Below are 12,419 nucleotides of genomic sequence, written 5' to 3' on the forward strand. Positions count from 1 at the left end.
ATTCTTGTTTTTTTTTTCCTTCATGGACAGAACTGTAACAGTTGCTCAAATATAATGGTGAATACCTTCATCAATGTAAAGTAGATTTTGATGGAAAGTAATTTCCAGATGGCAAAATTGCTCTATTTCTTTCGGTGATTTTCCAAGTCAGAGTGACATTGTGCACATAAAGGGAGTGTGCTTTTCTAACATGCTGCAACTTATTAAAAAAGTTATTCTCAGATATGTTTCAGATCACATCTGATCGTCTTTTGTTAATACCTTGAAGAAAATTTGTTATCTAACAAATTTATCATTTGTTATGAATAGTTTCATAACTACATATAGTTTATGAAACTATTCATATACATAATAAGGAACAAATCCAAACTTTCTCTCAACGCCTGGAGCAGATTGTGTCTGGATAAATATTATGTGTATTGTACTCATACTTTCGAAGCTGTATAGTGATTTGCATAAAGATTGCATGTATTTTTAAGTATCTCTTTATATTCTCTGCTAATTTTGTCAGTCTGATAAACAGAGTATCTACTCTACTATCCCAGTTTCCTGACCCTTCCTGTTCATTTTTATGGTACAGTACAATCTGGAAATTAGTTGGAGGGTAGCTATTGCATAATGGCAGCAGCAAGCATCCAGTAAGCAGAGTGTGACACTGCAGCTGACACTTGCTTTTGTTGATTTGAAGAGAGGACTTGCAGCATGGCAGTACAGCAGGAACACCTTCTGGATTCATGAAAAATTCTGGCTATCAAAGTTAGTTTGTGGAAAACTTATTCAACACTTGAGCTGTCAAGTGAGCTGTCTTTGAAGTGAAAATATATACAAGAAAGCTTAAGAGCTTGAGCAAGAAAATGATGCAAGGCTCATTAAAATAGACATCAGCCATGGAAATTTTCTCCTTTCCACTCTCAAAAGAAATAGCTACATTATAGTCAAGACCAAAAAATTCTCTGTGTTTTAAGTGCCAGTTTGAAGTACCCTAAATTACAGTGTAATTTTCTCTTTCACATAGAAATCAACGCATGTTAATTCACTTTTGTTGATCCTTTTGTTGTGCTTCACTGTCATTAATTATCAATCTGTCAGCTTTTTCTGTGATACAACCCTTAACAGCAGCAGCTTGATACATGCAATTAAACCCTTCCATTTTATAATTTAATAAAGAAAACAAATAACAGCAAATGTTCAAAAAATCACCTACCACTCTGCAATAACATGAGTGATCCCAGTTAAAATTGAACTGGAACCTTTAGTTAGGACTGACTTATCAAGTCATTGTCACAGTACAAAACCCACAGTTCATTACTAATTTCCAGGACCATTTCCACCACGCTCTTTGCCACAGGAGTCTCGTTCATTCAATGTAACCCCATTACCTGACAGTCACTTCCAGTCCTTGCTGTCCATTGCCATACACAGCTGCTGCTATTGGGTGACTAACAGAAATACTTGTGGTTGTTGTATTTCTCTATGCAGCAGCCTGGGCTTTTGTAAACCTAGGTCTTCTGGTAACCTGGACTTGCAAAATGTGTGCATGCACCATCACAGTCAGCATGTTAAACCTGTGTGCTTTACAGAGATACTGGACACGGATACAGAAAGATACACATGCACCATAATGCACCAGATGCATGCACAAGTGTCTACTGTGAGTTCAAAAGCAGAGCTGGCCAACCTCTCTTGCCTACTGTTTTACTTGATTTGAAAGTATCTCAAGTATTCCAGTTATATGCTGAAAGACATGATTCTTCACAAATTCTGAGCAGCTACAGGTTCCTGGACACACAGTAAAAACCAAAGTGCTGAGCAGTGATCCTACACAATCACACTAAAGACCAAAGCAGTCCAGCTGCTCTCTAAACTACAGTAGATGGCTGTAAACTGTGTAAGTCTGGAGGTGCTCTGAGTTTAGCACATTCTGGATATGTTCCCACAAACTGGCAACAGTGGTTGGTACTGCTTTTGCATTTTAGGAAATCTCTTATCTACTAAACACATGTTGCAGAAGAACAGGTTTAACTGAGGTACAAAGACCTGCCCGAAATTCCCTTTGCATGCAAAGGTCCCAATCAAAATTCTAGTTCTACCTCCAAAATGATAAAGAATTCACCAAATTAAAATTTTCATCAAATAACCAACAGACTAGTTGTACCCAGAGATCTCATCAAGCTCAATGACATTTCTTCTTGAGGAAAGATTGGATATGGGTTTGATCCTTTATGATTAACTTTTATTTTTTAACTGCTCATTCAGCTGAGGTGACAGATTTCAAAATGAATGGATGAATGCAGTGAGGCACAAAGACAAAGTCTGTCACCCACTTCTCACCTCATGGCCAAGAGGAGTATTTTGCATATCAGTAATTTGCAGGATGCAGAATGGTGCATAGATGCCATTATTTTTAGCCAACTAAAATCCACCTTCTGTAGAATATAATATTGAATGTAAATCAATGAATACATTTCAATGAATGTAATCCAATGAATGAATATTTGATGGTAATAGGAATTCTGTGTGTTTGACTAGTATGGTTTTTGAAAGCAGAAGAAAATCCAATTTTGTTGTTGTATGTAGTAACATATGGACACATTTCTGAAACTGTATTTGTTTCAAAATTCTCAAGTGTATTTCATCATGTTCTCATAATGTATCTTCCTTCTACTTTCTGTGGTATTTCCCTGGATCACTCAGAACAGATGCAATATGTTTTTCTTAGGAAAATAGGCCAGCTTGTGAGGAAAGCTGGAATAATTACAGCAGCTTTTGGCTTGTTCATCATGACCATGTCAGTTTTGTCTATTTGACAGCAATATAAAAGAATCTGTCTTTGGTACTCTTTTGCTGTTCATTAATTGCTGCTGCTGCAAACATAAATGTTATTTTGCAGGGTATTCTTTTTCATGTTACATTTATGAACTTGTAGGGATTTTGATTAGAGGCCTTCAATTAGAGGTCTTCAACTTTTTTGCTGAAGTAACTATGAGAGCTGTCTAATGCCTTCAGTGTTTTTTCTATATCTGGATGATAATATATTTTCCTCTACTGATTCCTAGACCTGCTCCAGAAGACTCCCACTCATATGTATGCCAGAATGACAAAAGATCAGAAAGGTCAGAAAAACAGCCATGGGAGTGCTACAGGAAAAAGTCTCATGCACAGAAGCCAGGTGCTTATGTACTCCAGGCACATTCCTGCATGGAGGGTCCTCTTTGCTTGTGTACATTCATCTGCAAGCATTTCAGTGTGAAGTGTAATTTTTCCCATAAATGCTGAAAGAACAGGAGCAAAGCTCTGATAACAGCTGTTTTCAGGTGCTGTGCCACTGTACTAACTCATGAGCACTTAATTCACTCTAAATCCAGTACAGTGTGTGTCCTCTGAGTGTAAGAAGCAGCCTGAGAACTGCTAGTTTCCACTAATTAAAAAACTATCCCTGGCTAATTTTGCTGGCTGAAGATAATGAACTTTATCAGTACACTTACCAGAAATCCATTAGTTTTTCTAAGAAATTGGATGGGATTACACCAGTAAAGATTTTTATTTAATCTTCCTTCTTACAAAGGAAGTGAGTCAATATGGATTCACTGAAAAGTTTTCACTTTTGGAGCAGAAAATATTCAACAGTTGTAGCTGGGTTGAAATAATATGACTGAAGATTACACCACAGAATATAATAATCAATGTCAAAGACATTGCTCATCAGTAAAGATGTCAGTGCACTGGTGAGTCCGAAGGGCAACTGTGGTTCTGCAATTATTTCAGTAAGAGCACTCATGAAATGAGAATTGGCTTATACTGACACAACTGAAAGTTACTGAAAGTAACTGAAAATATGATGGATGTAATTAGTGCCAGTTGTTTATATATGGCAAATAATATCACCAAATCTAACACATGGTGAAATGGCATTGTTATCACAGAATTTCTTACCTTTTCATTTTACCTCAACTTCAACTGTAAATTTTAAATAAATTTGAAAGGAATTTGAAGTAATTTCATCCCCCCTGAAAACTGGTGTAACTGCTATTGATCTACAGTATGGATGTCCCTACGACAGGTAGAAATGCAGCCCCTAAAAGCAATGCCTCAAAATGAAGGCTTTCTCTAGGAAGCTCTACCCTTTAGAGAATCATAACTTAATCACTTGGAAAAATGTTTGTCTCCAGAACAAAAATGATTTGGAAGCCACAGGTCAGAGACATTATAAAACGACCTTTTAAAATTCTGTCATCATCTGTGTCCTAAAACAATGTCAAATGAAATATGACATTGATTTTTGTTTACTTAAAAAAATACAAATTCCCCAAGAAGAATAAACTATGGTGTTAGAAATAAGTGAAGAGAAGGAACTGAGAAACTTTGAGACCAGCAACTTAATTTTTTTGACAGCTGCTAGTTAGTGGAAGGAACTAGAACTTCATTTTTCTCTACAATACTGGACCATATTCCTCCAAGCACAGAGATGTTTTTAACATAACAAAATGCCCATTGCCTTTTCTCCTGCTCTGGAAGAAGAAGCATTTTTTATTGCTCATGTTTTGAGTACGAAGATTTATTTCAGGGGCTGGTTTTTGTCGGTGCTTTCCCTTGCACTGCTCACAAGAGACCAAAGGCTCATGCAGTAGCAATAAGGTGTGAATTGACTTGTATGAGGAATTCCAAGTCCATCATCTGCTGGTAGATTCCACCTTTTAAGTAATTTCAGATAAAGCAGACAGTCAGTATCATGTTCTTCTAATTAATTTAAAATGTTTTAAATACTGCAGATTCTCATAAATTTTGTTTTGGATGAGTAGTATAGAAAAGGTTCTAGTGGGTTTATCTCTTTATTCCATTACATGAGGAAAACCTAGATTTATAACAACCTGGCTTCAGCATTAATAACTAATTGCTAAACAAGAACCAGTTTTTTGAAAGCTAAGGATATGGCAGATTGACTCAGTCATGACAACAGCAATTTGTTTTCCAGTATGCAAAGCAAACATTAACCTATAACCCAATCCTCCAACCTTTTCTTACAAAATGGGACCATTTACCCCAGTGAGGATCCTCACATCTGAAGTTTTCAGGTATTAGCCTTCAATAGGATTTTCATTCCTCTTCTACCTATTTTTATTTCCTACATGAACGAAACGATAGAAACCCATTTTTTCTGGTTGTTAATGGAGGAAATGACAGGTGGTTTACTCTCCCTCTGTCATCACTCCTGCTCCTTGGGCCTATGTTAGAGGGCAAGTTCTGAAAATGAATCTATATTATTAAGGCATCTCCCTAAGTAAGATGTAGTATATAATTGCATATGTATTTTGGAAAAAATGCCTAGTGCATTAGAGGTTTCCTGAATGTTCCAGTTAGCCTGCTTCAGAGATGACCAGCATAGTGGTGGAAAACCAAGTATGCAGTATCATAGAGAACATCCTGAGTGGGAAAGGACCCACAAGGATCACTGAAGTCCAACTCCTGTTATGACTGAAGAATCATAACAGTGACTCCCCTGGACTCCACCACTACCTTCAAGCAGGATTTTCGCTAATGTGCTCAGTTTTTAAAAGGGAAGAGCTTAGACGGATAAAGATGTTTGCTGCTACTGATGAGTAACATAAACATTTTCATTTTATTGATGTTGTGGAGCCATGTAAGTCTACAGTGCACTGGTGCATAAGAACTTAACTGAACAGACAGTGCTACTTAATAGACAGAATAAAACACCATCTGCTCCTGTACGGCAAATGTTGGTTGGATCCGTGCTCCAAGCTCTGCCCTGACAGACACCTGGCCGAGCCTGCCTGTGAGCATGCACGTGCCTCAACGTCCCAAGTGGTTTAAAAACAGTGCTCACCAATCTGGTAGGCCTGTCTCCGCAGTGTTCTGGAAGCTCTGTGTCCCTTCTTCTTTAAAAACATCTGGCTTCCTGAGGGTAAAGGAAGCAGAAGGGGTATAATAAAGAGCCAGGGAAGGAGAGAGTCTCCTGGGGTCAAAGGGAAGCTCTGTGCCCAGCTGTGTCCCCCTTGGTGGCTCTAGATATTCAAAATCACCATGGGAAATGCTTCCTCTTTGCCAGGCCAGCCAATGGCAGAGGAAGGGAGTGCATGGGAACATCTTTCTGTTACAGTTTGGATGGGCTTCTCACAAGGAATGAAGAGTAAAGTTATGGAAGGATCCAGGCTCAACTGGGCATGCCAACAAAGCACAGTTCATCTTTCCTTGCAGTGTCTATGGAGAAACTTCTTTACTCTTGACTTCCAAACAAAGCAAAATGAAGTGTTAAACAACTTGACATTTTGGAAGGAGGACCACAGCTAATGAGAGAATATTTTGAGATGGGCCCCAATGAAATATTTTTACTCACACTTTTAGCTTCTTATTCAGAAAATAGGTCTCAAGGCATAACAACTGTTACCTTCTTAACTACAAGGGGGAAAGAGCTGTAATTATCCTAAATTTATAACTCCATAGTTAATAAAGATGCCACTTCATTCATGAGAAGCTTCATACCCTGCTGCAAGAGGCAGGATTAGAAAAAATGTCCAAAACTGAGAAGGTTACTTCTATCAGGCCCTTATTTAAAACAATTAATGATTTGCTATGAATTCCCAATTTATGAAAGCAGCATTACTTTTTACATATACTTTTTCCAAGTCAGGTTTTCAGTGAAAAAACTACTTTTAGATAGTGTCCTTTGTAACAGAAATATGAAGTGAAAAGAAATCATGTTTTTCTACTCTTAAATGTAGGACAACTGAATGTGAAATGTAAAAAAATCTTCATTGGCCATGAAGATTTACTAAAAACCCCTGAAATCAGACATTCATGATTGAATATCATCAGCCATCACTGTGTGACTCTTGAGCTATTTCCTCACATCAGCTGCCTGGACAGTTAAGAACAACAAAGTCAACCTGCCTGCCCAGTCCACGGCCAGCTGATCCTGCACAAGGCAGCTTCAGTCTGGCATTTCAAAGATCACTTTTGTGCACACTCATGTCCTGTCCTGTCTGACTGGGGCATGTGAGAAGAAGACTGTCCCTACACTGCTGTTACACATGCCCACAGTCACTGCTAACATGAAGTCTAAAATCCTTTTATCACCTTGTAAATCCATGCCATATTTCTCCTCATAGTTCATAAAGAAGGTCTGTCAGATTGAATGCATACTAATGTTGATAGGAAGTAATGGAAAAATATTCGAATTATTCAGGCTAAAAGTTTAGATGTCCATTTCCTTCTGACAGGCTTCCCAAGAAAGCCATTTCCTAAAATGGCTTCAGTCCCTCATTTGCTATTCTATTCATTGCCAGAGTAACAAAGTCGAACTTTATTTCTCAAAACAGGGTCCCTGTGTCATGAAATGACAGACAAAAGACTTTCAGATTTCATGAATGATCTCAGATTCTGGTTTAACCATCAACATTACAGACAGCAGTCTCAAAAATCCAAAATCTTTTCCAGCATGATGCTAAGCTCTGTTGTGTAATTTTTGCTGCTACCAGAATTCTGATTTTGTGCTTCTCCTACGTATTGTCCATTAGACAAATTAATTTAGTTTAATTAAAAACAAAAATTAATTTAATTCTCTGAAATAATACTTATGAGATTATTTGCAACTAGAAGAAATAACTCTCTTTTTTAAATAATTTATTATTTAGAATAGTGTGAGAACCTCCCTAAACTTGTTTCTGTTTGAATTGTAAATAAATATCCACTCTCACTTTGAAATTAATATCAAAGCATTTGATTTAGTTTCCTAATAACAAATTACTATCACTGTTAAAATTATGCTTTACTTACACTCTGAATTAGTCTAACTTGAATACACAGGCATTACTGCTGAAATAGAAAGTTTATTCAGTTTATTGTCCATGTGGCTCAGTATTACTGGAAGGAAATCAGGTGATCTTGTAAGAACATCTGTTGAACTAAATAGCCTGAGTTCTAGTACTACTTTAGTACATAGTCCATCTTTTAACCACTTAAGAAATTTAATGGTTCTTGTCCTGGGAATACAAAAGTAAGGATAAAAATAACCTTTTAATTCTATAGGACATTAGCTCTTTAGATATATGCTAGGACTTGTATTTAGATGATTCTCAAATTCTTTCTTAAATTTTGCTTTTTAGGATATAAACCTCCATCCTGTAAATTTTACTTATATTATTTAATCCTCTAGCTATCAATTCATATTTGGCTGTATTAACAATATACTTAACTCAGTTTTGTAAGTGATTCCTATCATGACACAGTGATCCACCTTCAGTGTTCACCACTTCTTTGATTGTCCTCTGTCTACTGCCTTTATTAGTTTTCATTATTTTCTTCTAGGGTATTAGTAAAATTTCAAGCCTCAAAAATTTCTCAGTTCTCTTGGGAACTCACATTCCTATATATGCTCTAGGCATTAAGAAGGTTGAAAGTAATTTAAGTGAATGATACTTTGGCTTCTAGAAGCTGGAGTTGTCTTGCAAACAGAACTTATCTCTCCAAGTACTTTTAAAGCTGTTAACTTACGCCTCAAAAATAGACCATAAAAATAGTAATTTTATTTTCCTCCAACAAATTGATTCCCTGTGTTTTCAAAGACAGGATTTTCAAAGTATTCTGCCTTCTTTATTATCTGCTCTTTACTGTCATGTGCTACTACTGAGCTGTGACTCTAAGAATGCTAATTCAGAAAGGAGCTCATGCTTGTGTTGAACACAGGGAAATGACACACTGCTGTGCATTAGCTCTGCACCTGTCATCTCTACAGCATGGAATTTTATTACTTCTCACACTATGAAGTTTCCTACTGGTACAGAAGACTCCCTGGGACTTGCACTGTCCCACTTCACAAGTTCTTTTTCCACCTGTGTTTTGGCTCAGAAGTTTCTTTGTGTTTTCGGAACGTGTGCATTAGATGAGATGACTCGTCAATATGACAACTTATTTGAAGATTTCCCTAATGATAATCAAGAGTTGTTGTGACAGATATTAAACATTTCTGCTTGAAAAGGAGAATATTCTTGACAAGGCACAATGAAGGAGAGGACCTCCACATCTGAATCACCTTCAAGCCATTACTCTGTGTCCCTGCATTCATTAGGCTCCGATCAAAATTTATAACACCATCGTTTTTTGAGCAGAATTAGAAGTGAAGTCACTTGAGCAAAACCTAATACTGTGACATTTAATATAAGGTCTTTTCTCTAACAAGCATTTGCTTGCAGTCATTTGTTAAATGATACTACTACTACTACTTTTGTCCACAGTATATTTGCTTTTACCCAAGCCAGCGTTAAGCTGGACCAGGGAGTGACTAGGATTCTGTGCCTGGATTCTGCCCATAAGTCATGTTCTAACTGATATGATGATATGTATCAGGCTGGTATTGCATGAGAAATTTTGGAGTTGGAGCAGTTTCTCCACTCTCCTCTCTCCACTCCAGATGTTCCATCTCTATCATAATAGTAGTAATTACATGCAAGCCACACAAATATAAAAGATTTAAACCATTTTTTGGGATGGCAAACTTAAAACTGAAGTGGACTAAATCTTTCAGTAAGATTTCAGTACCCATTCTAAATATGAAGAGACTCTATCAAAGCTTTTATTTTAGGGTTATCACAGAGTAATGCTGTTACAACAGCAAGGGTGATTTTATTAGGTTTACCTGTCATTTAAGGGTTCTATGTCCAACAGTACATCAAAAAGGAGAGGTAAACAAATCAGAGAGTAAACACTTCTAATGTAGAAAGCTCTCATAAACTGCTGATTTAATAAATATTCAGATAAATCTTTCAAGCAAGTGAGGAAATAATATGAATTTCCTGATTTTTTTCTCCTAAGGAGAGATTCTTTCTCTCTCCACTGTGAAATCACAGGCTCATAAATGAAAATGGTGCTGGAAGCAACTAAATATTATACACGTCTCTGAGAAAAATGATAAGGGAATTAGAAATAGGGAAAAGAATGCAGAGAAGGGAAAAATGCACTCATGTAAACAAAGGTAAAAGCAGAGGAAATTGAATTCATTACATACGTGATCAAAATTCCTTAGCAAGCTTAATAAGAAAGTCTTTCATAGAAGAAAAGCTGTCAAAATGGAAGATGACTTTGTAAAACAGAGGCTCACACTACAGCAGATTTTGCTAGGGCTAAACTTTACACTTGAAACAATGGAATACAAAGAACAACACAAATGAAATAACCAGACACAAAAATATCCTGATAATTAGACTTCTACAGATCAGATATGCAAATTATTTTTATCACTGAAAAACAAGTAACTTCATAGACTATAAGCAAAACAAATGAAATTAGAAGCCTTTTTAACTTGGTCTTGTTATTAGGAGGCAATATTCTAAAGTACATTGGAGTACCAACTTTAACTGGCCAGTTTTTTTTCAATTTTTAGCGAGTCTGTGATTCAGACAAAAAATGTAAGACACAACAGTAACAACAGTATCAGAAAGGTTCTTCCTTTTCTTAGTTTTGCATTTGTTTCTTGTGTTTGCAGTAGCTCCAGAAATGGATGTATCTTCCATTTCTACTCAGGGATGTGTGCTTTTCAAATAGCTTGGCTTTTACGTGCTAAAAACACAAATAGAGAAAATCTTGGCTTCTGGCCAGACCTAACATCAGCTGCATCACATTCCCAGGTCTGTTCTTTTCTCCTATCACTTTCTTCTACGATTTCAACTGTAAACTTTCTCTCTGGGTTTTGGAATTGCTGGTTTTTATTTTGACTATTGAGTGATATATACAATTTATGAGAATAGAAATGATGCTGACAATCTCACAAATAGTTAAAATGCTCCCAAAAGAAATATAATATTGGTTTCAAATGCAAGTACAGCTGTAGGCTAAGTCACACTTGAGTGGTCAGTTCAAAATGTAACTTCACGTATGATTAAAATGCAAAGGCATTTTTAAAATGCTTCTAACTACTCTTCAGAAACCCAGACATTCAGTGTGCTTCACCATCTCTTCACATTCTCTTTGTTTACATGTATCACACTCCTGGGCTTTGAAGCAGCTGGACAAGCTGGTTTTTTACCTAAACACCTCTGAGCGACTTGTATGGTGAAAAGATATAGGAACAACCTCTAAGTCTGTCTTTGCAAATACTACTCTAAAAAAATTTTTATGCTTGAATATTAGATCTGCAAATATGATTGAAGAGGATTTCCGTGGTTGTTAGAAATCTTGACCCATTACAGCACTTGTAACACTCAGCTGTGCTCCCTAATAGCTGCTCTCTCAAACCCCACTAGTGCTTACAGTGTACAGGACATGAGACTCCCAGTAAAATGAAGTAAAATTTACCCCATGAAAACTGTATTAAAAAAAGGAAATAGGAAAAAAACCCCATCCAAATCTAAAGTATAGGAAGGAAGCAATACCTACCATGATACATTAAAATAAGAAGTTCAAGTTTTAAATTTTTCCTTCTGAAAAGTATGTTTGCCAGTATTTTTACTACTTCAGTAGATATTACAGGCATATAAAATCTTCCTGGTTTTCAGTGTCTGGACAAATATTATACATACAAAATGCACATATACATGAGCACACACAAACACACATAATCTATGGTTTAACTTCAGTAAACCATAAAACAGACACTGAAGGCTTGTTCCTCTCTTCTTACAAATATGCTAAGCAAAGTGTCAAAACTGTGCCCTTTGTAACATCTTCCTGGTAAATCTCCTGCATTTGTTCAAGTGCCACAGTACTCCATCAAATCAGTCATGTTAGTCCAAAAGATATGTACTGAAATATTTGTACGGGCAACACTCTGGTAGCTTTATTATGTAATGCAATAACACCGTGCTTCTTACTGAACTGATTTCCACAACCAGATTTTCCTTTTGAGTGAAACAGAACAGCAGATGCATTTTGCTGCAGAGATACAGATTGGGCATGTGAGTGTGGAAGAACGGCAGAAGACTTGTTAAGACTGAATCCTGATATCTGTTGCAGAAGACTTTTAGTTAAGTCAAGAGTACTGAATTATTCTTTCAAAACTTACTGCAAAGTACACTCTGCCACTGGAGGCTCATTATTTCTATTCTATGAGCTAAAGTAACTACCTCTGCAGAAGCTGCTTTGTTAGCATGAAACAGAAAAAAAGCAGGAAACCTAACATTTGACAAGAACTGTTACTATCTTTGCCAAGACTCGGGGATCATTTTAATAGTGAAGATTCAAAAGAATCAACCTCTCTTGTAACTGAAAGCAAAGCTACAGGCACTTCCTTAGACTGATATATTTGTTTGCTGCCTGGTGTTCAACTAGCATCTGATAAGTAAAAAAAGGTCATAAAATATATTTGCAAGAAATATAGAAAAGCAAAAGGGTCTCTTGGGCCTTAAATCTAACTTCAAGAAAAACATTCCAAAGAAGAGCAATGAAGCTGTTGAAGGATCTGGGGCAAACAT

The 12,419-nt window shown here is 36.6% G+C and overlaps 1 protein-coding gene across 8 annotated transcripts in view; it reads right to left on the reverse strand.

Annotated features, from left to right (window-relative positions):
* Positions 1-12,419, reverse strand: part of GPHN (gephyrin) — a 274,022-nt gene that overhangs the window by 13,548 nt on the left and 248,055 nt on the right. For 4 of the 8 annotated variants that reach the window (XM_063398778.1, XM_063398779.1, XM_063398776.1 and 1 more), the window contains one exon: positions 5,843-5,914. The exons of the other annotated variants lie outside the window; for them this stretch is intronic. In XM_063398778.1, the coding sequence (XP_063254848.1) occupies positions 5,843-5,914 (72 nt within the window). The remainder of the gene's footprint in view (positions 1-5,842; positions 5,915-12,419) is intronic. 8 annotated transcript variants of the gene reach the window in all.

This window comes from Prinia subflava, chromosome 5 (assembly GCF_021018805.1).
Source record: "Prinia subflava isolate CZ2003 ecotype Zambia chromosome 5, Cam_Psub_1.2, whole genome shotgun sequence".
Lineage (NCBI taxonomy): Eukaryota > Metazoa > Chordata > Aves > Passeriformes > Cisticolidae > Prinia > Prinia subflava.